Raw genomic sequence first — 26,203 nt, 5'->3', positions numbered from 1 at the left:
TGCTACTCCTGTCCCAGTCCCTAAACACCAGAATTGGTACCCAGGACTGTTGGTCTCTTCCTTGCTAGGGTGCTGGCAATTCACTGCCTAACAGTACCCAGGGTACTAGGCTGTGCTGCTGCACTGATATCCCTAATGACATGAAGTTCCTGTGACTCCCGTAATGGCTGCGAGAGCCCCATTCCCCAGCCCTGCCTTGTTGTCCTGCGGTGTAATGTTTCTTCAGCACATGGGACGTGTGCAGGGGCCTAGCAAGTGCTTTCATGATCAAACCCCTCTTCTCTTTGCAGGCTCCAGCAAGCAGCGTCCCAGCCGCGTGCAAAGCCTCGTGTCAAGCCAGGGCAGCATGGACTCCGACCACCTGGGTGAGTCGTCTGGGGCAGGAGTGACCGAGAGTGTGCAGACACTGGCAGTGACATAGTAGTGCAGGGAATGTGTGGGGGGTTGGGGTGACCCCTGAGGACAGGGTTTGTCAGTGGCTCTGATCTCTCAGAGCCTGCTGTGCCTGGGGAGGAGGCTGGCTTGCCAGGCCTGGGACTGAAGTGAGGATACATTGCAGGTTACGATGGGGGAAGCAGTGACTCGGAGTATGAGGAGGCACTAATGAGTGACCAGGAACCCAGGTGTCCCCTCATGCCGGATTTCTGGCTCATCATAAAAATCCAGCAGGACCGAGTGGAGGTCTATTACCACACACGGTAAGGAGGGTCCCCTGTCTGTCCGCTGCTTCTCTGTACCAGGACCTTATTGCCACTCACCCATCTCTGGACAGGATCTCCTTCCTGCCCAGTGTGGGTGGAGAGCTGCAGGACTAGACTGGTACTCCATGACGGGAAATCTGCCATCCTTCCCCACTGTGTTCCTGTTCCCAGCACAGAGGGACAGGCACTGTCCAGGTGCCCTGCTGACCCCTCTCTCCCCTTCCCTGTAAAGCAGCCTGAGTGTGGAGAAGGCAGCATCAGCAGAGACAGAAGAGGAGCAGCCAGGGGAGTGCCAGAGTCTCAACCAGGTGGTGGTGAAGAAGATCAGTGAAATCTGCAGAGTTGTCAATCAGGTAACAAGTCTGCAGAGGGCAGGGACAGAGCTGCCAGTCATGAGATGGCTTAGATAAGAAGGGACCTCTGGAGGTTATCTGGTCTGGGCCCAGCTCAGAGGAGGGTCAGGGGAGCCAGTTCAGTTGGTGGAGTCACAGCTTGGGGGTCAAAGGAAAAGGGACTCAGTCTGGCCCTAAGCCCTTCTCCTTGCTGTCTTCTGTTGGCTGTGAAAGCAACAGAACCAATCTTTTCTCATCCTTCGCAGCGCTTGCTGCTGCAGGACCTGCATGACAGCCACATATGCAACTCATTACTGGTGGCAGAAAGTGAGGAGGACATCTGGAAGAGCGAAACGCCCTATACTTCATACAGGCAGCGCGTCATGCCCACAGACGGTATGAATACTCCTTTGGCCATTCCTCAGCAGCAGTGCTACTGCCTGCCCATGAGTGACTAAAAAGATGGTGACTTCCATGCTATGGCCCCAGCTATGTCCTGTGCTCTTTGTAGATTACTCTGTAGAGGAGAGCTACCAGCCCCGGGACTACCTGGCTGCCACCATGCAGTTCATGCCAGGGCACTTTGCTTGTGATGTTGTGTGGAGCACACTCATCCATGTGCATTCACGCCTCAAGATGGGCCCCAACATGGGGGTCTCGCGAGGTGCGTACAGCCCAGGTTCCCTCTCATTTTGCGTGTCCAGAGTCTGGCTTCTGGCTGGATTGGCACACCAGAGAAGGGTATGTGGGATAGCTAACATCCCACGTTGCCCACAGCTATCCAGGCGCTTCGCTCGGTGCTCAACGCCTTCTCTGTGGTGAACAGGAAGAATATGTTTGTCTACCAGGAACGTGCCACTAAATCTGTTTTCTACCTCCGGTAAGAAGCCAGCGTGACTTGTTGGCCTGACCCTGCCCTGCTATGTGCATTACACCAGACTGAGAGTTCCTTGGGGCAGAAAGTGTCTGCCCAGCCTCAGGGACCCTGCTGTGACCCAAGCAGCAAATATCTGAGTTCTCATAAGTCAGAGTCACATCAAGTCAGGCACCTCCTGTTCTCCCTGCACTAAGCCTTCACATGGGAGGGAAAAGGATGATTTTTTTTTGATGGAGCCAGAGAGCTATTTTTCCACAAGCTCCATATCGTAAGGACTAATCCCCAGAAAGTGCACAGGGGAGAGCAAGAAAGATGTGGATCTTCTGTGGAGGTATGATGCTGTCAGAGGCTGACATGTCTATCTCCTCTAACCAGATTGACTGAAACCACCTACAGTGGGAAGGTGTGGGAAGCAGAGAGCACCCTTAGTCCAGCATCTCGCTCGCTGGCACTGACACGCAGCCAGGAGCCCATTTACACTGAGGATGTAATGGTGAGTCTGCTGTTCTCTGGGAGTGGATATAGATGCTCTTGGTCACAGGAGTGAGGGAACTCAGTAGTTCCAGCAACTTGGATTTTATGTAGGATAAAACTGATATTGTAGATGTGTGGAGTGGGACAGCAGTGGGTGGGTTCTGCCTGACCTTGCTGACAGCCCAGGACAATGATGGATTTAGAATTCACATTGAAACTGCTTCTGTGTGGCTGTCTTTGCTTCTCCAGGGTTCTCGTTCCTCTCTGGACACAGCCTCATGCCGTAGTGTGGACTCTGCCCGCCCTGTGGGACAGGTAGACAGGCACATCCAGCTGATGGTCCATGGTGTTGCCCCAGCAGGTAAGTGTTACAGCATCTGGTAGCAGATGGACTGTGCTGATACAAAGCAGAGGAGTGGAGCTCTTCCACCTGCCCTCTTTGCTTGAAGAGCAGAGAAGGTATCTCCTTCCTGAGCAAGCTGCTCTTCCTGAGCCCAGAGCTGCTCACTGTTCTGTCTGGATGGGAATGTGAGGAAAGGATCCATGGCCCACAGTGAAACCTCCTGCAGACCGGGTGGCTTGTGCCAACTTTCCTTATGCAGGAGTGCATTTGTCTTTGCCTGCTGTACCAGCAGTCTTTTGTGATCACGAATGGGTAGAAAAAGATGCCTGAAGAAATTGATGGTGGGGAAAGACATGCTCCCTTTGGGAAGTGAGTGTGAGGCTGGTACATCCTGAACAGGCAGGGAGGGGTGGCTGTTGTCATTCTTACTGGATAGGGTGAAAAAGCTGCTTGTATATCTGCTTACTTGTCAGGGCCTGAGATCACAGATGAGCTGGTGAAAGTGCTGCGCAGACGCCTGGATGAGGCCACACTGGATATCATCACTGTGATGCTAGTGCGGAACTGCAAGCTGACCCCAGCAGATGTGGAGGTACCTCACTGGCTATCTGCTCTGCTCATCCCAGAGCCCATAACACTTTCCTACTTTTTGACCTGTCTCAGCCCCTCCTGTCCCAGGGCAGCGAAGGCCAGGGTAGTTTGCTGCATCCCATTCCCTGCTCCAGTGCTTGCTCAGGCTGGCATTCACCACAGTATACTGTGTGGGTGCCAGGGTAGGTGCTGGGGTTTGCAGCACGGCAGGGCCTCCCTGTGAATACCCCTGGAATATCTGCCCAGATCTGTCTCGGGGTGCTGCCTATGGGCCTGGATTCTGCCCACCATACTCTCCCTTCACATAGCCAGCTGGCGTAATTTGGATCAGTATCAGAGCCCCAGGGCATCCTGCTAGTCTCAGCTGAGTTTTAAAGCCGCCTCTCTGCAGTTTATCCAGCCCCCTGGAACGCCGCCCACAGAGGTCCTGCAGTTCGCACTGCCGCCCTCCGCCCTGCCTTGGCTGCATGCGGTGGCCTACTATCTGCGCCAGAACCTGCTCATCTTCCTGCACACCCCGAAGTACACGGACAGCAATGTGGAGCACCACTTCAAGGTGAGGAGGGCTGTGAGCTGGGACAGCAGTCTGCCCAGCTTCTACCTGCTGCTGGGGACATTTCTTGGGGCAGCTCAATCACCATGTTCCCCGCTCTGCCATGTAGTGTTACAGAGGAACTGACACTAAATGCTGAAGCCTGGAGGAGTTTCGCTTGGCCTGGACAGGCCTTGCTTTCGCACAATCAGTCATTTGCTGTGCAAAAAGCAGCAATCGCAAAGCTCATGCCCACAATCATCTCCCAGGAGCATGGGAGGAGACCCCCTTGCAAAGCTGAACTCGGGTCCTTGCATAGCTCCTTCAGATCTAAGGACTGAAACATCAGAATTAATAAAAGTTTGGGAGCAGCTACGCACCCGCTCAGCATGGCCATAGCAAGGATAAAGGGTGAGGCCAGATGTGTAGTGCCATATAACTGCATGGAGCTGTAGGGAGTTCCTTCAGCCCAACAGTGGTGAAGGCTGTGCTGCTGAGTGTTTTAAGTAGGTCTGGATTGTTTGCTACAGGTCTGGGGATGAGCTCTGCACGCACATGAGCCTCTGCTTCCAGTTAAGGCAAGTTCTCTAATCTCTGCCACTATTCTTCCTTCATCTCCTTAGCACTACTTCAACCACAGTGGGAGCATCCCTGACCAGGATCTCTATCTGTACAACAAGCCGGGTGGCCAAGGCACTGGTGGAAAAGGTATCATGCTCAACTCTCGCCTGAAACCAGGGCATGGGGCTTGTGTGTTGGGAAGCTGCTTCCCATGTTGGAGAGCTCTGAGTGACTGAGGAGGCCCAGTGCTGGGGTAGTGTGTTTCTCCAGTGGCTGGGAGGTGGGCAGGGTGTGTGCTTGTGGGACTGCACACCCTTGCACGTGTGGTGGAGCAAGCTAAGGCCTCTTGCAGAGCAACTTCCTAAGCTTGGCCTGTTGCTGTAGGAAGCAGCTCTAGGTCACAATAGCTGTGGGGAAAGACACAGTGAGACTTCAGTAAGTGTGGGGCACAGAGGCTCAGTGGGGCTGGAGGTGGGAGCAGGGACAGTTGTTGCAGGAGCCTTGCTTCAAAGGGGTAGCTGGATGCTGCAAGTAACTGAGCACGGGCTGTGGGGACAATGTCCTTGCGCTTTTCTCTGGACTCTTGGAGGAGGGATTGCATAGGGCCCATCCTGCAGCAGGCTGTCATGTCATGTTTTGTCCAGGCCATGTGGTCTATCACCTGGCCATCGTGTGTCTTGTGCCCCTTGTGCACCGTCTGAATGTTCTTCTGTTATGTAGGTACCATGTCGGACCTTGTGCAGCACCTATTTCCACTCTCCCACTTCCAAGGTAGCTCCTGTGGCTCCGAGTATTCCTCCGGTTCCCCTTCCTGTGCAGCTCCCTGGCCCCTCTGGTCCCTGCTGTTCTTGTTTTCCTTGTGTCGTGGCTTCAGCTCTGACTCCTCTGTGTGTTTGTCTGTGTGTGTCCATTTAGCTGAGCCTCCTCTTTCTTGCTGGCTGGATAAATGAGCAAACAGAACCTGCTGCTCTGAGATGGTAGCTCTGCAGTCCCCAGCTGCTGAGGGTCCATGTGCTGCCCTCTTAGCTTGTAAGCAGTGAACTCCAAAATCCTGCACCCTTTTTTCCCACAGGTCCAAACAAGCATCTCTTCCCTGAGGAAGACAGGAGTCATGATGTTTCAGCTGTGGTTTCACACTCCAGGGTGTAGCATCATCACTCTCCCAGTGGCTGTGTCTTGGGGTGGGGGATTCCCTTGCATACCAAAGGGGTAGAGTGGCTGGCCACCCCTAGATGTGTACTTTGTATTTCAGGGAGCCTGGGTCAGAGGGAGCTCAGAGTCCCTCACAGATGGGAGGTAAAAGCTCCCTAGCACCCCACCTTTCCACAGAGTGCGATGGATGACTGTGTAGCCAAACTCCATTGCACAGGGCAGTAAGGTCCTTGACAGCTCTGCTAACTTACCTCTTCCTATAGCCCCAGAGCTCAGGTCTTGAGTTTCTTACCTGTGATTTAGTGGTTGCGTTTCAGCTTCCCTGTGCTCCTGTAACAAGATTGGGAGCCTTGTTCCCTGCAGCGAGGAGGCAAGCCTTTCTGCTGGTGGAGCAGGGGCAGCCATCATCTCTGCCCCAAGAGAGTGAGCTGGCTGCAGGGTGCTGAGTGCTTGGCACTTGCTTGGCAAACCAGCTCTGTCTTGGGGAGCACCTGCAAATGAGGAGTCTGCTCCTGCAGCTGCTGACCTGGCCTGCTTGAGACCACTGCCATGGGTGCTCCCTCTCTGGAGCATGTGTCCCAGCATGAGGAGGATGTGGGACATTGTGCTTGGTTGTTCTCATGTCCTCACCTCAGACAGACTGAAGTAGAGCAGAGGTACAGGAATGGATGTGATAGGGAAGCATGCCAGAGAGGGGGAGGCTGAAGGCACTCAGTGTAGTAATTTATCCAGGGGGAGAAGAAAGGAGTGACTACATCTTGGTCTACAATTACCACATGAGCATCCACTGTCATTTTGGTGGGCGTGGGGCTGACTGTCAGGCAAGACAGATGTGGAGTTTGTGCCCTTTACTTGTTTAAAGAAAGAAAGTCTGCTTGGTAGAGCTCATATTCACTGTCACATGGGGCAGATTTGCTGCTCCTGACACCTTTGTATTGATACCCACATCCCAGAGAGCTGCTGGGCTGCAGTGAGAGGCTGTGTGAGGTGGGAGAGCCCCTGTGTGAGGCTCACTGCCCTGCTCTGAAGGCGGATGAGGCTGGGTAAAGTCCTGGTCCCCTCTACCTTTGATATTTCGGAAATTATGAGCTTCCCCATTGTTTGCTGCGTAAAGGGTTGTTCCTGTGCCTGTCTCAGGGAGAGATGTTGGAGGCTGTTGCAGAGCACCTCTGAGACAACGCTGCTCCTGTACTTTTCTTCAAGTGGAGGGGTGCTCATAGATGTAGAGTTTTCTTTCCTCAGTGTGAGTGCAAGTGAGCTGCCCTCTGACTTAAATGCCTACCTCTCTCCTTTGGAAGCAGCTCTTCTCATCCCAGTGCCCTCTCCCTTGCATCTGGGGTGTCTTGGAGGAAAGGTTGCTGCAGAGCTTACGCTTCATTAGGAACGATGAAGACTGGGTGGTTGTGCTGCTGATTAGCCCTGGGCACAGTCTGCTGAGACAGGATTTGTCTCAGCACAGGGAGGGCACCCATCTTCCACACAGTGCTGTGGATCCAGTTGGGTGCAGTTTGGTTGCTTTGTGGCAGTGGAGTCTGCTGTCACTCCCACCCTTGCTGAGATGGAGAGGAACGGAGTATGGGCTCAGAAATGCTGTGGGGCTGAGGTTGTTTGCATCTGGACACATCACCCTTTGGCAGTGTTGGGGCAGCTTTGCCATCCAGTCACCTGAGTGCTGGCTTAGTTGGTCAAGGGACTTTGAAAGGGAGTAGGATCTAGGGTTACAGCGTGGGGTTTGGACCTCACAGGTGCATCTGTGCTGCTGCTTCCCTGGTGTCCTGGCTATCGAGCTGGGCTGTGGGGATTGAGCTCCTGTTTCTGGTCTGGTTCGTAGCAGGGCTTCTCCTTCCGTGTGGCCCAGGGCATGCAGCATGTGGGCTCTGAAGCAAGCACCATGCTGCTACTCTGCATCTCTGAACTGTCCCGTTATGTGTGTGTAGGGGTCAGTGTAGAGAGGCTACAGGCAGGGCTTGAATTTTACTCTGCATCAAATCCAGGCTAATACTAGGTGTCAACCTGCTTTGTTCCCAGTCCTGCTCATTGGAGTGCATGGGGAAGGTACCTGATGTTGTATGGGCGTACAGTGAGGAGGGAGCTGTGAGTGTAATCTGCAACAGGGTGTCATGTATACAGTCTTCCTCTGTAGGGACTTGAGGTCCTTTATAGCCTGGAGAGGGCTGCTGGAGAGTACCTGGGCTCTGTATTCTGTCCCTTAAGAGGATAGTGATGGTGAGCCCCATCCTGGATCTCTGCATAAAGGCCCTCCTGGGGCAAATGGAGATACTTTCCCCTTGCATATGGGGCTGGACAACCCCGGAAGCTCCTGCAGGGCAAGGCAAAAGCTGCTGTGGCACTGCAAGAGAGAGACTCTTGGGGTGATGGGGACACCCTGTGCCAAACGCCATGCTTCTTACCCTGGCTCCCCACAGGCACAGCTAGCCTCTGCTCCCCTGGCTGCATCCCCTCCTGTGGGCCCTGCCTGCCACGTGGCACTGTGCAACCCAAGTGGTGACATGACGGTCCCAGGTGCGGGGTGGCAGGCTGTAGGCAGGGCTTGTAGAGGTACAGGGACTGACAGAGGCTGTCTCGGGCTCTCCCCGGCAGGAATCGCGTGCATTGCACTGACGTTCGTGGATGAGCATGGCAGCCCCACCTCACTGCCCCATGGGGAGAGGCCTGACCCTCTGAAGCTGCCTTCCTCCTCACCCATCGTGGGCCTGCTGCAGGATGCCGACTTTGAAAGCCTCACCGCAGTCAGCAGGCACCAGCCAGAGACCAGCACCCTGCATTCAGGTAGAGTGAAACAAGCCACAAGTTACCAATTCCTTGCTGTCTCCACATCCCCTGGGGCACCTAGGAGGGAGGGCTGGCAAAGGTGGGTGTGCTGAGCCATGCAGGACTGCCCTTTCCCTGCAGAGCCCCGCATGCTGGTGCGCCTGGATATCTGGGAGAAGGGCAACATCAGCCTGCTGCAGCTGTCGGAGAAGCTGCGTGGGGCCCTGCGCCATGCTCTTTGCGACGCCGTCATGGAGTTCCTTGTGCTGCCGGCCCCACTCTGTGTGGAGGCCACCAGCCCCCTGGGTGCTGCAGACCTGGAGGAGCTGAGCTCTTCAGGTGAGAGCCTGACCAGGATGGCCATTCCAAGCCCCCAGCCAGGAGTTTGGCTCTGCTGGGGGGACTGGGGCTGAGGGGGCTGGGAGGAAGTCACTCTCCCCTCTGCAAGCTGTGCTGTGTGATGTCTCAGGGAAGAATCATTATAGAAATTGGGGCTGGAAGAGGTATGTAAAGGTCTATCTGCTCCCCAAGACTGAATTTACTTTGGTGTTGCTGAGGGCTCTCTCCCTTCTCTCCAGCTTGGCTCTGGCCAGCCACAGTGGGGTACACAAGGTCACCAGCAGTGTTGCAGTGGGAAGCTCTGGAGAGTCTGATTCGCTCTGTCTCTACAGGAGGCCTAAGGAGGACCATGTCAGAGACCAAAGGCCTGGCCCTGGCCACTGGTGGGGCTGGCAGGAGCTGTCCTCCACCCTTGCACTTCACCTCTGCCCCTTCGTCCAGCTCCGGGGAGCCAGTGACACCCACAAGCAAGCTGGGACGCCGCAGCTTCTGGGACATGCTGGTAATGTTGCTGAGGGACCAGTGGGGAGCAGGGCCTCTTAAGTCCTGATGGTGTGTCAGGCTGGGAGGAATTAAGAGGAGGCATCTGGCTGGGGTTGGGAGGCCAGGCTGGTAGCAGGGACTTTGAGATCAGGGTGCTAGCTGGGCTGTGCATGTGCACAGCATTAACTTACCCCCTTCTCCCTAGAGCAAGGCAGAGTCTTCAGAGCTGGGCAGCCCCAAGACTACGGATGACATTGTGCTGGAGAGGCCAGAAGAGGCTCGCACGAGGCGGCGGCACAAGACTGAGAGTGTCAAGCAGCATCTGAGCCAGGATCGGGCCACAGCCACAGCTGAACTGGAACAGGCACAGAGGCAAGCACAGCCTGCAGGCCGGGCAGCCAGGGTGTTGTTCCCCTCTGTCTGCTGTACAGCGCTCTGCAGCCTGACATCCTGCTGGCTCTATCTGCACCTTAACCCTCGACCACATCACCTTTCCTGGCAGTTTCTTCCTTACACAGCCAGTTAGGGGAGCTGCCTTCCACACAAAACCCCTCAATCCTTATTGCTGCAGCGCTGCTGAGAGCACTGCTAGATCTCCCTGCCAGAGATCCCTCCCCTGCATTGTGGGGCCCTGCACAACACCTGACACCCCTATGGCTATTGACCCAGAGGGACCAAGCTCAAGGGCTGTAAGAACCCAAAAAGGGGGCTTGCCAGGCTCTGTTCTGAAGCTGGGTGGGGATAGACCATTGCGGACTTGTGCCTTCGTTGCTGTTGGCTTTGATCTGGTACAACTGCTTCCCTTTCCTCTTCCCAGGCGCCGAGCCTGCCAGTTGGAAGAAGGGGATGTAGGTACCATGCACCCAGTCTTCAATCAAACTTGCCAGCAGTGGATGGCATTCATGAACCACCTGGGTATGTGTTTCAGGCCCCAGCTCCTCCATGGAGCTGCAAGGACAAGTCCTCATATGACACCAAGCCATCTGCCTTCATCCCTTGCTGATCTCTAGCTAGTTATGCACTCTGCCCCCAAACCTCATCAGAGTCCCCTCAGTCTTAAGGGCCAGCATCAGCGTTGCAAAGCTGTGGCAGGAGTCCCAGCATGTGTCTGTGTGCATCTGAACAAACCTGCTAAGGCCTGTGGTTGTATCTGCCATGCTGCAAGTCTAGGGCTTGCTGGACTTGGCTGCAACTGCATTGGAAAGACTGAACTCCAATGGCAGCTACAGTAATGATAAGGCTCCCAGATGTAGCAGGGAGAATCTGAGCCTCTGTGACACACTCTGGAGCTGTGAAGTTGCATGGGAGACCCTCAGTCTTGGAGGGAGCAAGAGGAGGAGGCAGGCAGCAAGGAGGGATGCCCTTCACATGGTGGGATTTGGGGCTGCGCGGTTGCCCTGTTGCTGCTTTCTGGATACCTCTCAGTTCAGTGTTTCTTCATCCTCTTGCACCTCCTGCTGGCCAGGTAGAGTTGTTCTTTGGTAAGGAGTAGGCCAGGGAGCAAGGAATAGGCAGGGGAATAAAGTGCTGTGCTCAGGGCATGGACGGAGTTTGGTCCAGGCCCTGTTTCCGGCCAGAGCCTGAAACCAGTTTTTTGTTCAGCCTTTGTCTTCTCCTCCTCCATATAAAGTCCTTGTTCTCCAGCTCTGCCTACCTCTGTCCCTGGCAAGGCAGGAACTTGGCCTGCTCTGGGCAGCAGGCCCGCAATGGGGCTCCCTTAGCCCTCCCTGCTGCCCAGGTAGACAGGGCTTGGCTCTGGGGCAGCTTGGCACCTTTTCCTACAGTAGTACTTCTTCCGTGCAGGGTGCCCTTCAGTGCAGCAGTGCTCAGTGGAGATTGTGTCTCGTTTCCTCCTGTCCTCTATCCTGGTGGAAGTGGTGAGCCTGGTCACTGCCCTGGCGAGTGACACCACTGTCAAGGTGTTTGAGCAGATCTGGTGAGTTACACTGTTCACAGGGGGCTGTTTGGCACCAGCAAATGCCAATCAGCTGTGCCAGCCTCTGCTTCCATGGCTCTACTTGTCAGCCACCTTTGGTGCTCTTCTTTGCAGCTGCCATCAGGGCACTGCCTTCCTGCCGTATAAGCCTGGCCAGAGTGCCAGCCCTCGCCCTGCAGCCGTCAGACACTTCATCCTGCTGGGACGCAACTTCCAGCAGTGGCGTTGCAGCACAGAACAGGGTGAGTGCCTGGCCAGGGTCCCTGGGACTGTGTGTTGGGGGCTCTTGGGGTGGGAGATGTATGAGCAGGGTTCCCCTCTTTGCTGGGACAGACTGCTTGTTCCTAGAGGTGGGCAGTGGGTTGTCTCTTCTCAGCTCCTGAGACCTTGTTCTCAAATCTGCTTATAACTGCTTATTTCAAGACAAGCTGAGCAAGTACTGTGGCAAAACATCCTGTCATGCAGCTTTAACGGCACATGGGATGTAAGAGCGGGATGAACTGGTACTGAGGGTCATAACTCTGGCTTCTTCCAGCTCACAAAGGGCTCCAGCGCTTTGAGGCCATGGAATTCAGCTCAGCAGAGAGAGGCTCTGATCCTAGCCTTGCTGGACGAGACCTGGCACCTCGGCAAAGGTTCCTCTTCATGGAGATCATTGACAAAAAGGTAGCAATGATGCCTGTGTGATGTTGTCTCCCACAAGCCAGGCTGTTCCTAACTGGCCCAGGGCTAGAAAGAGGAGAAGAAGAGTGCATCTGCAGGCAACCAGCCTTCCCTAGGCAGGAGCCTTCCAAAGCAGCTGTGCAGGATGTCTCTGCTTGTGCCACAAGCAGAGCTGGGGGTTCCCTGCAGTGCTCTGGGGAGTGCTGGGGGGCAACAGCCCTTGCTGTCTCTGACTTCAGCTGCCCCACTGTGGACTATAATTGCCCTTTCCCTACCCACAGCACGGTCCACGTCAGGCTGGGCACTTGTGCGGTCAGTGCAAGTACCACCACCACTGCTGTGGCTGTTAACAGGGGGGCTGTGAATGAGCTGTTGCCACTCTCCCTGTCCCAGCCTTGTCATCTGAAAGTGGCTGCAGCTGTAGCAAGTACCACCCAGAGCACCTGGGGCCGCCTGTGTCGCCGTGCAGGCCCTCTCTGAGCAGGTCCTTCAGCCTTTCTCCCCCTCCTCTCTCTCCAGCTGACGCTCTACACTTATAACTGGTCCCCAGATCTGGGGGCCAACCTGAACTGCTCCCTTACTCGCCTGCTGCAGTGGCAGAATGCTCGGTCCCACATTGTGCACTGCCTGCTCAGCCAGAAGCTGGGACTCTTCCACCACCACTGCTTCATGGACACACCATGGCATGAGGACAGCAAGCAGGTAGGGCACCCTGCCAGGCAGGGCAGTCCTTTCCCCTTCAGGAAGGGCCTTCGCAGTTTGGGGGTCTGAGTAAGGTTGCAGTGTGTGCGCTTCTGTGCTTTTGTGTGCCAGCTGGCAAGGTATCCCCAGGTGCTCATGTGTCCGACTGTGGCTGTGTCCAGCTAGGCTGGTGCTGTCTGCTCTTGGAGACAGCCAGAGGTGGAAAGGGAAGTCAGGTCCTGCTGCTGGCAGCACTTATTTGTGACTGGATTATTTAGGGTGGAGGAGGCTGGGGAATGGGCTTCCCACTGCACATTAGGGCCATGCTAGGCCAAGGCCTGCTGTCCTTGGGACTGGTGATGGAGGAGGCTGACAGAGATGTCTGCAGATGGCCAGAACTGGGTTTTCTCTGTTCTTGTGGGTCCTTGCTCCAAGGCTGGCAGTAAGGAGGCTTTCATGGATGTGTCTGCTTGCTTAGGAGCCAAATCCTTTCCTGAACTCCACTTTGGAGGTGGATGCGCTGATCCGGAGCTCCAGTCCCCCACCTAGCAAGGAACAAGGCCGGCTGAGCAGCTCTGCCCGCAGCCTGCCATCTCTGCACTTCCATCCTGATGTGGTGCCCTTTGATGAAGCTCTGCGGGATGTTACGACTGTCAAGCGCATACCCCACGGGCCTGACTTGGGACCTTTTGACCCTGTGTCTTGGCATGGGGCTCAGTTCCTGGAAATCAAGAGCATGGAGAGGAAAGGTAAAGCAAGGGGCCTGATGTCACAGAAGCCTGTCTAATCATCTCACTCCTGGAAAAGGAGCTCAGAAAGAGCAGAACAAGAGTTCTGGCTGAGGGGACGGTTCTCGGCTCCTCCTGTCAGGGTGCTGTGAGGGTATGGTTTATGGCCTGTGTAGGGTGGGAGTGAAGGGGAGTGGCAATACTTGGGGCTGTGGCTTGATACTCTTGTGGCTGCTTTCTTTCCCCCAGAACTGGAGAAGCAGATGAAGATTGAAAATCTCTTTGTTACCTGGCAGCAGAGATCGGCGCAGTCCAACATGCCTATCAGTGTGAGTGCAACCCAAGTGGGTGGGTGGAGGGCTGGGCCTTCTTACAGTGCACTGGTAGCACCAGCTTCTCTATGGCAAAGGGGAGCACTGGAGCTCAGAGCAGGGTGTATGTCGGGGATGGTGTTTGGCAGTGGAGCAGTGCGCTCTGCTTGAACTTCTGGAGTTACTGGGCTCTAGCAACACACTTAGGCATGGGGCCTTGCTGCCCAGCACTGGAAAGGCTGTAAAGCAGGGGGTTCCCTCGAGAGTTTGATCTCCATTTGAGCAGCCGTGCAGCGCTGTGGACAGCCTGTTCCCAGGCTTGATGAGGGTTGTGTGCTGTAACTGTGTTCCTCTTGTGCTGTGCAGCTGGCAGACCTGGAGACCCTGAAGCAGTCCTCACGCCTGGTTCACTACTGTGCTACTCCCTTGCTCTTTGACCCAGCCTTCCGGCAGCAGATCCAGACTGACCAGCAGGGCAAGGTAGAGGGGAAGGTGAGTGTCAGCAAGTGCCGGCGGGGTTGGGCTTTGTGCAGTGGGGCAAAGGATGGCTTTGCAATCTTTTCCCAAGACAGGGCTGCTCTGAGCTCACCCCTGTGTTACAGGATGAATTTGCACCCTGTGAGATGGAGACTGAGAAAATCCTTGGGTCCTTATAGCCTTTCTCCTGCAGCCGCACCATCCCTGGGGAAGACTGACTTCCATTTTCTACTCGGGGAGTTCAGGGCTGAGTCTAGTGAAGCCATCAGAGAGCGCTGTCTGGTAGCGATCTGTTGGGGAAGCAAAGCTTCCCTTTATGCATTCAGCAGCCAGACCTGGTAAACCTTGCCTGGACCCAGCAAATAGCTGGAACAATTTAAAGCAAACCAGCTGAATCCTGAGCAGGTTGCAACCTGACAGACTAACCGGTGCAGATTCCATACCGGCTGTTCACAGTCTGTAAGCGTGTCAGAAGGGAAGGACAGGCTGTTGTAATTTATCTAAATGTCAAAAGGATTCTGACAGGGTCTTTAAGCAGAGGTTGCTACAGAAATTGAGCACTTGCAAGCAAAAGGAAAAGTATCGTCACAGAACGAAAACTTCACTTTGTTTTTGGAACAGAGCAAAATGAAAATTGGTTATTGAATTTGAAGAGCCTGGCAGCAGGGGTTTCAAGGTTGTGTATTGGGTTCTGTATCAGATCATTTTTTGCAGTACATACGAGATGGCAAGGTTTGCAATGCTCTATGGCTGTTCAGATTGGTCAGAACAGAAAAAGACTGCAAGGAGCTCAAGTAGCCTGTGAAATGAGAGGTATTGTGGGAGCTGGGACCTGCTTCCCAGTAAAGCAGAGCACAATGTGGAGAGAAATTTGAACTTCTCCTGTATTGTACACTAACTGCAGAGCCTGTACAGACCAGACAGCTCAGTGGATTTCTTCAATTTGTGAACAGTTGGATACAAAAGGCAAATCATTTAGAGTACATCAGAAACAGGCGTTAGTATTATTGGTAATATTCCAATATGTTTCTAAAATACTAGCATGTTAATGTCTTCATCTGGACGACAGTAAGTGTGAGACCAAGCATCTTCTGACAAAGGCACTGAACTAGAGAGACTCAGAGAAGGTCAGAGAGTAGCAGGAGAGACCCCAGGTAAAGAGACTGCTCCTGGGTAGGTGAATGAAAGGTCAGATAGAAATCTGTAAAAGAGCCACCGGCTTGAGGTAGACAGATCAAGAAAAGAAACCTCAGTCTCTCACAGCACAAAGACAAGGAGTATTCAAGACATCAAAAGGAATGGAACTGGAACTTTTAACTGGAAACAGTTAAAAGGAAACACTATTCCTATTCAGTGCTACTGAACTACTAGTAAATCCTGAGAATTCAGCAGGATTCATAAGGGGATTGGACTCTTACCATGGCAGTAGGAGCTGAAGCTCTGTTGAGCCTTGTGTGAACCAGTTGTAGAAGCCATTCTTTGGGGGTAGATGTGAATTTTCCCTTTCTGCCAGGGCACCTTTTCCTGCAGTCTGTTGCAGTCCTGTTAGGTCAGTCCATGGCTGGGTAAATCTTGGATCTTGTGTTTCAGCACATGCACTAGGACAGTGTTTGGGGAACTAGCTGTTAGTGCTCTCTGGCAGGGGGAGGTTTGCCCTTTGCTCAGCCAGGGCACCTGGTGGTGTCCCAGTAAGTGTCACCTGCTGGGGCCAGTCGCAGCAGGGCTCTGTAGGAAATTATTTTCTCTTCCAGAAGCGCCACCGCTCAAATGACTCTACAGCTTCAGGGAGAGACCGCAGCCACAGCTGTGACTCGGCAGAAGCGCTGCCCTGCAAGGTGAAGGAGGAACCTTGGCTGCAGGAGATGTGCAATGCCTTCTTGCAGCAATACATCCAGTACCTGCAGAGCATGGGCTTCATTCTGGTCCAGGTCCGGCCACCCTCACCCACCACTCGCAGGTCAGTGACATTCTGGGAACCCTGGTGTTGGAACAGCCAACGCACTGAGCTCTGCCCTGGTTTAACACAACAGGAGATGTTGGCTCGCCTGCTCAAGGCTGTCTCTGCTGTCATTTCCAGTAGCACCAGCCGGATCCGAGCTCTGGCAGCAATGGGTGTGGAGGGGAGAGGGTCGTTTTCCTACACAAAGCCAAAAGCAGAAGGGAGTCCAAAGGTGAGTGCATGTCTCTTAGAGGGGTGGAACTGGGATAGAAGTTGGGCTGTGGAGTGGGGCAGTTCTCCTGGTTGGCTTTTGAATCAGTTTCAGGCAGAAAGGATGTGAGAGGGCAGAGAAAGCACCAAAGCCAGAAAAATGTCTGTTTAGATCAGCACCATCTTTGGGATCTTGGGTCAGATGAGACCTCCTTGCCCTCCTGCATGTCTTCCTGCAGCCCTCGGAGCCCCTTCCTGGAACTGGGTGGAGCCAGGGCAAATCTCAAAAGGATGGCAACAGCTTGGAGGGGTCTCAGAAGAGGAACAGGGTGACCTGGGGCCAGGACAGCTGCCTTTGGTTGTGATTCTGGAGGTTTACCAGTCAGAGAAGACTCAGCGTCTATGGTTAAGGGCAACTCTGGCACAGAAGGATCTTTAGTTAGAGTAAGATGAATGCTGAAGTTGAAGACGTCAGAGAAGATAAACCTGGAATGGCTCTACTGTGAGAGCAGGCTGAGGTTCCTCATTTCTAAAGAAGTGGCAACTAGGGAGGAACAGGACAGAGCTCTACCAAATCGCAGCTAACCTGGAAAAGGATTGACTCCTTGCTGTCTTATTTGATACAACATCTAGACACCATCAAATGAAAGCTCACATCATCAGCTCAGTGTCCTCAAACTCTAGAGACACCCTGTCCTGAGTAAGCAGGAGGCAAAGGGAGCAGGGTGCCTGGTGTGCTCTCTCAAAGGCTGTTTTTTAGGTTAGAATTCTTTTCACAGTCAGCTCTGGCATGTCTGCTCTCCTCCCTCCAGTGAGGGTGCTCAGTTGATGAGGCTCCTCTGTTTCCACCTCTGCCAAAGCCTTGTGGCAGCCTCGCACCCTGGTGTGCGGGCTGCTTTCCTATGCCAGAGAGCCTCTTGAGCTTTGTCCTTTTCTTCCCAGAGCACAAGCCCTACTGTTGCCACCTATCATCTACAGAGAGCTCTTCCAGGTGGGATTGTACTGATGGAGTTGGCTTTCCAGGTAAGAAAGAACAATAAACAAAGTATGATCTCTGGGGGTTCAGGGACAGTCTTCAGAGGTAACAAAGTGAGTGACAAGGAGGAGTGCAGCAGGGACCTGTGATTCTTCGTTTCTTGTCCTGCCGCTCCCATGGTCCTGTAGCTGTGGATCAGCTAGGTATGGTTCTGCAGGGCTCAGAGCAGTAAGAGTTGCCTGGAGGGGGGCTAATAAAACATGCAAAGGCTCAATACCAGGTAGGGTGCTCTGTGCTCAACCACGTGTTGGCTGGGCTGGCTTGGTTCAGACAGGAGGGGAGACAAAACATGGAGCAAGAGTGTCTGGGACCCAGCCCAGAGGGTGAAGCGTAGGGGCTGCTCTCCTTCCCTGGAGAGGCCCAAGGCCTGTGGTATGCTCATGTGCTCTCTCCTCCAGGGCTATTACTTCTGCGTGAAGCAGTACGCGCTGGAGTGCTCACGGATCCCCATGGGCCAGTCTGTGAATTCCCAGGTAATGGCTTTGCAGGCACAGCTGGTGCACCTCAGGGTCAGGGAATGCTTTGGGGGAGGCAGCGATCTCTGGGACAGAGTGGGCATTTCAGGTGTAGCAAGTTCTGGAGAGCTCTGCTCCCTCCTCATAGAAAAGCACAACTGCACAGAGCCTTCTGCAGCCATGTGCCCTCCATGGCATGTTGCTTGAGCAGATCTGGAGTACAGTGAAGGGACGTAGGGTGTTTGGCAAGAGGATGACTTTTATCCTAGCTTGGGGAGCAAGACAGAGCAGACTGGGAAGGAATAGGAGCAATTCTGGCAAAGATGACTGCTCCAGGCAAAGTCAGTGCATGGAAAGCCAGAAGGTCTCTGCTTCCCTTGGAACAACAAGGAATGGGAACAGGGATCTGTGAACATGGTTAGCTACCCTTTGCCAGAGGAGATCACTTTCTGCACCATGAGCCCTGGTTCTTGATACCTCTGTGCCTTGCTCTACAACACCATGGGGTTGCCTGCTCCCTTCTCTTTTGGTGTGTCAGGGTGTCTCCTGCCTGTCCCCAGGGCACTGGGTGGCTGCCTAGAGGCTGGCTAGCCCCAGCCTGTCTGAGGCAGGAAGCATGCATGACCATACTGTCCTTTCCAAGGTGGCTGTGTAGCAAGGCTGCATCTTATATAGGCCAAGAGTGGTCTCCTAAGCTTAGAGCCTGCCAGGACCTCGCCTGAGGGTTTGCTGAGCCTTTCCTGGGAAGCCCACATATACACAGGGCAGGGTTACCAGGCTGCAGCGGGCATTGCAGGGAACATCCAGGCTCTCTCTGGCTGACTTGGGAAAAGACTTTGCCTGGTTTTGCAGTGGGAGGGGATGATCCTGGGAGCAGCAGGCAAGAGGTGTGGGGCTTGCTACAGGCGCCTGGCCAGCCTTCCCACATGTTGGGACTAGCCCAGAGTTCCCCCAGGCGGGGCAGCTGAGCTCCTCAGCCCCTTCTCTCCCCTTGTCCAACGCTGGGCCTGTGCAGGACAGGCTGGATGCAGGAACAAGGCTGGGCAGTGCCTTGTCCCTCTTCCCACTGGCTGTGCATCTCTCTCCATCAGGGCACTCTTACAGCCAGAGCTCGCAGCAAGAGCTGCATGGGACCCAGCTCCGTCTCTGAGTCTGCGGTATGTCCTCTCCTCCCAGTGCCATGCTGAGCACAGCAGGACCTGCCAGTGCAGGGCTGAAATTCCCACGGGCTGTGCTTCCACCCTTCCTGCCCCGGTGTTCAGCTTTGGGAGCTGCCTCTTGCCTCCTGTGCCAGTGCCTTCTGTAGCACTGGGCAGCACAGCTTGGGAGGAGGATGGGGTGGGCCCCAGGTGCTGGCATGGGGGCAGCACCTTCTGTTTCTTGCTCTTCACCCTGCCTTTCCTGGGGCAGAGCTATAGGCTCCTCTCCGGGCTCATCCTGGCTGTGCGGGTTGCCATCTGGCTCATGGCAGCAGAAATGCAGGTGGCACAGAGAGCAAGAGCAGCTTGTTCTCCTGCCAATGCCTCCTGCCTGCTGGTTTTCCCTGCTTGCCTCCTTAAACCAAGGGATTATGATGTGGGTCAACTGCCCAAAGGTGTCAGAGAGCCAAAAGATGTTAAAACTCTGAGCTCCTGGCATAAGGGCAAGGCTGAGGCCTTCACCATCACTGTCCCCTGGCACAGTAGCTGCAGTTGTGCTGGGAGCATGGCTGGGGTGAGTGTGTGTATGCTGGTGCTGCCTTGGTGAAGAACCAGCACGCTGTGCAGAGGTGATGGCCGTGTGCCGGAGGGATCCTCTCCAGGCACAGCTGTGACACACCAGCCACCACTGGATGTGGCTTGTCAGCAGCCAGCCTGGGTTCCTGTTAGTTACTGAGCACAGGGCATTAGCAACTCTGCTGTTGCCCGTCTCTGGGTCCATCCAATCCCCACAGGCCCCTATGTTGCCTCCTGCTCTCAAGGGACATTCAGGGAGTCACTCTTTGCCTGTAAATCCAGAACTTGCTGGGGCTCCAGCCCTGGTGTGTCCTGTACCCACTCAGGGACTAGGCAGTCAGAGCAGCACTCAGCTGAAAGGAGGCTGTATCCTCCTTCACAGCCATGTGGCTTTCAGCTCAAGGAGGGGGTAAACCTCATGCCAAAAGGGAGTCAGTGCCCATCAGTCTGTGCTGCTGCTGGAGATCAGGAGCGGGGTCAGTTGTGGAAGGAGCCACCAAGCTGGATCCCTTGGGGCCAGGCCTGCAGGTCTGCTATTTGCACTGGGCACACAGCTTCTTGGCTGCATCCTGCTCTGGTGTCGGGGCAGGGGTGGCTGCACTGGCTCTGCCATGTCTTGCTGTCAGCAGGGCTTTGCAGGAGGGTATGAGGTGCCTGGTAACATTCCTGCCTTGACTCCCTGTCCCTCTGCAGCTCTCTATGCTCTTCACGGAGGAGTGTGACAAGGTGCGGGACCTCATGCACGTGCATTCATTCAGCTACGACTTCCACTTGCGTATAGTCCACCATTATCTGCTGGGTTCCCACATGACTCTCCGCCAGGGCTACCATCTCACCAGCTTCCTGGAGGATTTCATTGCCCACCACCCCGACATCCCCAAATTTGGCCGCAACCATGTTTTCCAAGGTGTGTAGCTCAACATGTGATTAGTCTGGGGTTGATTGCCAGCCTACAACATGGCAAAAGGTTTCCAAGTGCTTTACAAATAAACCTGACCTTTGGAGTACCCAGGGGAATGACAGAGAGAGGGTGACAGGAGGGGCCCAGCTCCAGGGGAAGTCCTTGCTGCCCTGTTGTGGAAGGGAGGTGGGTTGCTCTAGAGCTCTGTCCCCCAGAGTAGTTTGTAGGACACTGCTCTGCCCAGGTGAGAGAGGCACTGACCGTCTCCTGTGACAGCAATGTGTCCTCTTCCACTAGGCATGCTGGCCCTGCCCACCAACATGATCACTGCACACCAGCTGTACAACTACATCGCTGACCATGCCAACACCTACCACATGAAACCCCTACGCATGGCCCGGCTGGCCACAGGCAGTGACAACAAGAAGGGGACACCAGGCACAGAGCAGAATGAATATGCACTGGTCTCTATTTGGAACAGGTGAGTGCTGCTGCTATAAGTTCCTGGAGCTGCCAGGGATTGATGGGTACCCCACATCAGGGACACTGCCCCAAGGTGCCAGCAAAGCTAACCGTTCTACATAGTGCCGAGCAGCAGTTCTGCCCAGCTTTTCTGAGATGGCCAACAGGGGTGGTGTGCATGTGTGCGCATGCATTTGACATTTCCCATAGCGCTTCTGAGGAGTCCTACTGTGTCAAATTCCCCATGCCCAGTAGTTCCGTTGTGACCAAGAGATCTGGAGAAACAAAGTGAGATCCCCTTCATACTGATGTGCTTTTGCTCCCAGCTCGGGCTCCTACAAGGACTCTGAAGGTCTGCGTCATCATGATGACTTTGATGTGTCCCTCCTGGTGTGTCACAGTGCAGCACCGTTTGAGGAGCAGAGTGAGGCAGAGAGACGCATGCTCCGGTGAGCACTGGGGTCCCAGAGACATGACACCAAAGCTTCCTGGCTGGGGAGGAGGGCTCTGGGAGGGACTAGCTCTGTCTGGGACATCACAGGCAAGTTTGGTGCTGGCTGGGGAGGATCCTCGCAGGGAACTGGGCAGTGTCGTACCTGTCCTTGTCTGGGCAGAGAAGCACCCTTACTGCCAGGGACAGAGAGGCCCATGATTCATTTGCAGCCCAGCTGAGAAGGGAGCAGCCCTTCCCCAGGTCACAGGTGTCTCCTTGCTCTCAGCTTACGTTTCTACGTCATCATGACTAGCCAGCGGGAGCTCTTTCCACGGCTCACAGCTGACATGCGACGCTTCAAGAAGCTGCCGCGCTTGCAGCGGGAAGTGCTGGAGCCTGTGGTGGGCCGGGCGGCCTGGGAGGCAGCGGAGCCGGAGACAAGCCTGGGGCGGCAGCAGCCAGCAGAGCGGGAGCTGTGGCAGGACGTGGAGGACAGCAGCGAGTTCTACGCGGGGGGCACGCAAGTCAAACTGGGACCAGGGCTCTTCTACACCTCACCACTCTTCCCCTTGCTGGCCTCTGAGGTGGCCTCAGCCCAGAAGCAGCTCAGCAGCATGGTGCAGCTGGCCAAGTGCCACTGCCGCAGGGACAACCTCTGGAAGCGCCTCTTCCTTCTGGAGCCTCTAGCTTCTGACAAGCTGAAGCTGGGCAAGCTCTCGCTGGTGGAGCTGGAGGAGCTGCTGGACGCCGTGCATGGGAAATCCATTGCTGACGTCGACCCCCAGCTGGTGAGCAGCAGGGATGGAGTCATGGTGCACAGCAGCCATTGTTCTCCTCTGGGGATGGAGTGGGGTGCCAGGTGAAGGGCCTGCGGGGCACATCTCTTACTGCTTGGTGGGAGGATAGAGGCAGGAATATAGCTCCTGTCCGGCAGGGGAAGGGGGAGACTGCATGGACCTGTCTATGGAGAGTGAATAGCCCTAGGTCAGCATGCCTCAGTGGGCTGTGAGGGATGCATCTGATTCGGGGGTCTGAAGGCTGCTGTAGCACTATGGCTGCTGGGTGCCATGGCTAGAGGGAGGCTGAAATCAGCCCTTCTCTATGCCCACAGGGATGCTTCCTCACCATGACAGTCTCCTGGTACCAAAGCCTCATCAAAGTGCTGTTGAGCCGCTTTCCCCAGAGCTGTCGGCACTTCCACAACGCTGAAACTGGCACCCAGTATCTGGTAAGACCCAGCCTGTCGCCCACCTGCAGCTTCTCTCCCCTGTCCAGGGCTTCTCCCTGCTGTGGCTTCTGAGTGCGAGTCTGGCACGTGCTGTCAGGACTATGTGGGCACCATCATAATGTTGGTCTCCACTCTGCTACTGATGCAACATGAGGTGTGCGCTCCTGTGGTACAGCAGTGTCTGTCTGGCCCCAGGCAGGCAGGACGGACACTGCACCTGCTGACCCTCATGCCATGTACAGCCCCGTGGTTTGGCAGTGTCACCTGTGAGCCAGGCAGACTTGCACCTTCACAGCTTTATCATGCTACTTGTCCTGCGTGTCAGCACGTCCCTGGGTGGGTGTTGTTTGTATCCCTGTCCTGGGGTTTGTACTGTCTCCTTTCCAACATGTGCTGTGGCTTTCCTGACAGGTCGTGCTCAACCAGAAGTTCACGGATTGCTTTGTTCTTGTGTTTCTTGATTCCCATTCAGGAAAGACGGTAAGAACTTGGGAACATAAGAGCAGCTATATTGGCTTAGGCCAGGGATCTGTCTAGATTAATCCAGCAGTGGCCAAGGGCAGGTGCACATGGGGAGAATAAGAGCAGGTCAAGAAGCTTCTAACACCTTTCCTAAATACTGCCCCATCACCTGACAATTCGTGGTTCAGGCCCATCCTTAGTTAGAAGTGACCTTTGCATTTATTTAATAGCCCTCTGCAGCTTTATTTTCTTTGGTTAATTTCTGGCATCCATGATTTCCTCTGACTTGTAGCTCCATGAGGCAGTTACAATAGAGGTGAAGAGCTACCTTCCTTGGCTTGTTTTTGAACCTTCTTCTGCTCTTTTCATATGATACCCCTTTGTTCTTGTATTGGAAAACAGTGAGCAGTTGATCCTCTTTTCCTTCACAAGGTCGCTTTTGGATCATGCTTTCAGCTGTCTCTCTATCCAGGCTAAAGAGTCCTCCTCTCCTTGTGTATTCAGTCCAAAGCCAGATGACACTGGGTCTGGCTGGGAGGGGTCACCAGTGCTGTGGGCTGCTCCTGCCTGGGCAGAAAGGAAGGGGACCTGCACCGTGAGGATCCCAGCAAACCTGCGTGGGCCTTGGCCTTCTTTGTTCTTGAGGGCAAAAATACTCTGCTTTCAGCTCTGCTCCCAGGCAGGTTGCAGGATGGGTCACAGGGAATGCAGCTCCATATGAAAGCAGGGGATCTACAAGACACTTCAGTCCACAGTGAGGCTTTTGCAGACACTGTAGCGCAACTGATCCTTTTTGTAAATAAATCGCGCTCCATCATAAAGGCAAGTAGGGGAGACAGAAGAGGTGGTGCCTGATAGGAGGCTGCTCAGTGCCTCTAGCCCTCTGGTGGTGAAAAGCCCTTCCCATTTTGTGCTGGAGCTTTTGTCGTGGCCAGTTCTATCCTCTTCACGCCAGTGGTAGCTCAGAGCTGAAACCACTCTTCACTGTGCAGGTACCCGCTTCCTCCCTGGTCCCTTAGATTCACCTCCACATCTGAAGGTGGAATTTTTGCTAACTCCATGTTGCTGTGTTAAGTAAGCTCTGCTCTTAAGCCTCCCTTTCCTTCCCAATGGCTTCATTGTCTTTCAGAGCCCTTCAGGGCTCAGGTCAGCTTTTGTAAATACAGGTGTCTGGGACTGCACACAGTGTTCCTGAGGGGCCTCAGCAGAGCATTCTGCGACTGCCCTAAGGCTTTTCTGGCCCTGCTCAGTGCTTCTGGTACAGCCTAGGATGGTATTTGGCTTTTCGTGGTCAGGCCTCGCTGGTCATAGCGTCACCTTGTGGTCATTGATATGATACGCCCAGACCCTATATCACCTCACCCAATGACTCCCATTTTATAACAGAAATCCTTTGTGTTCCTCACGTTGTATTTTGCGCTTAACATTAATCCCATTCCTGTGGCCTCTCAAAAGTCTCTAGGGCTTTTTTGCATTATCCCAATCCTCTTTTGTATTAGTGCCTCAAATTTTATCAGCACGCTCCTCATCTTTGTGCCAGACTCGTTAAAGTACTAGGCAACGTGAGTCCCAAAACCTCTCCTGGAGTAACTCCATTTGTAACCTCTCTCCAGCCTGCTGCTTCCCCTTTCAGCGCTACCATCTCCACCTTATAATTTTTGCGTTAATTCCTGTCTTCTCAGCTTACCTAAATTTCCCATGTGGCACTACATCAAATCCTTCCTAAAGCTCAGATAAGATATACCATGATTCCTTTGTCTAGAAATATTACCTTATCAAAGAGAACTCTAGCATTAGCAGATCACTTTGGTAACACCGAGCTGCATTTTCCTCATGGTTCTTTCTCTCCGAGCCTGCTCTAAAGCCTTGCACGCTGCTGGAGTTAGGCTCACAAATCACTTTCTCTTCCCTCTTAAATGATGGTGGTGCATTTGCTGTTTTGCAGTTACACAGATGTTCTCATGGCTTTATGAGTTTGTTAGGGGACCCTGGCTACTAGATGTGCTGTGTTTCAGCTCTGGAGAACATCCAGTCCCTGTGTCTTGCCTCCATGATGCTGATCTGAGTGCACTGAGTTGCTCGTGTTTTCCTTCTGCTTCAGCTCCTGCAACCGTCTCTTCCGAACCCTGTTCTCTGCTCCCCTCTGCCCTCACCCTGCCTTGTCAGTACAGTCACTAATGAGAATGGAGCAGCCAGCATTTATTTTTAGGATTGCAGTTATTACATTTAATCTCCTCCCCTTCCCCATTTGTTGCACTCCTACTCTTTGCCTTAGAAGAAGAAGAAATTTCCCTCTAATTTCCCTGGAAGCCCCTATTACTGTGGAGGCAGTAGGATCCCCTCCTCTCCTGGGGCTGCTGCTGGGGTTGGTATAACTGCAGATGCATGGGGGCTGGGACAGAGTGAGTAGGCAAGTCCTTGCACCTAATTTTCACCAGAAAAATTGGGAGGAGGCTCAAACATACTCTGTCACAGGAGGAGGCACCGGCTTAGTGCCATTGGCATTTTGAGACTTCTCCCAGTATCTGCCCGACACTGCCAAAAAAGTGCCCACGCACCTGGGCTAGGGTCTGCAGAGTGCTTGTCTGAATCCTGTCCCCTGACCAGCTCCTCCCTCTCAGCAGAGCCTCACCGTGGTTTTCCGGGAGCCGTTCCCAGTGCAGCCCCAGAACAGCGAGAGCCCTCTGCCACAGCTTGTGTCTACATACCACCACCTGGAGTCCGTTATCAACACTGCCTGCTTCAACCTCTGGACAGGCCTGCTCTAGCACTGGCACCCACGTCCTGGAGCAATGTGTGTACTGGACCTCTCTGCGCTGCTACGCCGTGGGTGACGATGAGGAAGAACAGGCCTCTGGGAGGGACCTGTGCTCTGGCACTGCAGGCAGCACTGCTAGCGGCACGCGTGGGTACTGAACTGAGGAGTCTGGGGATATGTAGCTCCATCGTTTGCTGGCTGGCTGCTGTGGCCCTCACTCTGCTGTTTTCGGTGGGTTTGATACTGAATGACCTTGAACCGAACCACAAGGGCAGGAGCTCGGCTGCTGCGGCTTGGCTGAAGCAGAGCGACTCTCAGGGACATGGCTCGCATCTGCAGGTGAGTTCTGCCTGCTAGGAAGGCACAGATGAGCATGCTCAGCCCGTCTTCTGCACAGGGCAGCACCGCACAGTGCTCTGGCTTTAGGCCGACTTCAGGGCTCTGGGCAGTGAGGCTGCCCACTTCTGGCCCTTTGCTTTCATCAGGAGAGCACTGAATGGGACAGGAAGGGTGAACTGGACCAGGGGAAGGTTTTATGGAGATGTACATTAAAGCCATTGATATATCTGTTAAATAAACTGAACCAGATCCCTGCTTGTGTGCTGTAGGTTAGGATGTGGAAAGCCTCCCACAGGGGCTGCAGAGGCAACC

At 54.3% G+C, this 26,203-nt stretch overlaps 1 protein-coding gene across 10 annotated transcripts in view; it reads left to right on the top strand.

The window, feature by feature from the left end:
- Positions 1-26,203, top strand: part of SZT2 (SZT2 subunit of KICSTOR complex) — a 60,509-nt gene that overhangs the window by 33,837 nt on the left and 469 nt on the right. For 2 of the 10 annotated variants that reach the window (XM_069788952.1, XM_069788951.1), the window contains exons 39-74: positions 291-365; positions 560-698; positions 934-1,054; positions 1,300-1,429; positions 1,545-1,697; positions 1,811-1,913; positions 2,286-2,403; positions 2,634-2,745; positions 3,201-3,319; positions 3,710-3,874; positions 4,474-4,558; positions 5,132-5,182; positions 8,165-8,353; positions 8,477-8,674; positions 9,007-9,176; positions 9,363-9,529; positions 9,975-10,072; positions 10,961-11,093; positions 11,208-11,335; positions 11,629-11,759; positions 12,276-12,458; positions 12,916-13,186; positions 13,415-13,494; positions 13,843-13,968; positions 15,705-15,910; positions 16,031-16,124; positions 17,045-17,125; positions 17,537-17,611; positions 18,685-18,750; positions 20,002-20,215; positions 20,507-20,690; positions 20,998-21,120; positions 21,391-21,892; positions 22,216-22,332; positions 22,744-22,812; positions 25,419-26,146. In XM_069788952.1, the coding sequence (XP_069645053.1) occupies positions 291-365; positions 560-698; positions 934-1,054; positions 1,300-1,429; positions 1,545-1,697; positions 1,811-1,913; positions 2,286-2,403; positions 2,634-2,745; positions 3,201-3,319; positions 3,710-3,874; positions 4,474-4,558; positions 5,132-5,182; positions 8,165-8,353; positions 8,477-8,674; positions 9,007-9,176; positions 9,363-9,529; positions 9,975-10,072; positions 10,961-11,093; positions 11,208-11,335; positions 11,629-11,759; positions 12,276-12,458; positions 12,916-13,186; positions 13,415-13,494; positions 13,843-13,968; positions 15,705-15,910; positions 16,031-16,124; positions 17,045-17,125; positions 17,537-17,611; positions 18,685-18,750; positions 20,002-20,215; positions 20,507-20,690; positions 20,998-21,120; positions 21,391-21,892; positions 22,216-22,332; positions 22,744-22,812; positions 25,419-25,562 (5,120 nt within the window). In that variant the 3' untranslated portion in view covers positions 25,563-26,146. Of the gene's footprint in view, positions 1-290; positions 366-559; positions 699-933; positions 1,055-1,299; positions 1,430-1,544; positions 1,698-1,810; positions 1,914-2,285; positions 2,404-2,633; positions 2,746-3,200; positions 3,320-3,709; positions 3,875-4,473; positions 4,559-5,131; positions 5,183-8,164; positions 8,354-8,476; positions 8,675-9,006; positions 9,177-9,362; positions 9,530-9,974; positions 10,073-10,960; positions 11,094-11,207; positions 11,336-11,628; positions 11,760-12,275; positions 12,459-12,915; positions 13,187-13,414; positions 13,495-13,842; positions 13,969-15,704; positions 15,911-16,030; positions 16,125-17,044; positions 17,126-17,536; positions 17,612-18,684; positions 18,751-20,001; positions 20,216-20,506; positions 20,691-20,997; positions 21,121-21,390; positions 21,893-22,215; positions 22,333-22,743; positions 22,813-25,418; positions 26,147-26,203 lie in introns of those variants that run through there. The other 8 variants (XM_069788955.1, XM_069788954.1, XR_011325721.1 and 5 more) reach the window with 7 other exon arrangements.

The sequence above is a fragment of the Haliaeetus albicilla genome, chromosome 8 (assembly GCF_947461875.1).
Source record: "Haliaeetus albicilla chromosome 8, bHalAlb1.1, whole genome shotgun sequence".
NCBI classification, from domain to species: Eukaryota; Metazoa; Chordata; class Aves; order Accipitriformes; family Accipitridae; genus Haliaeetus; species Haliaeetus albicilla.
This window is presented reverse-complemented; position numbering and strand designations above follow the sequence as displayed.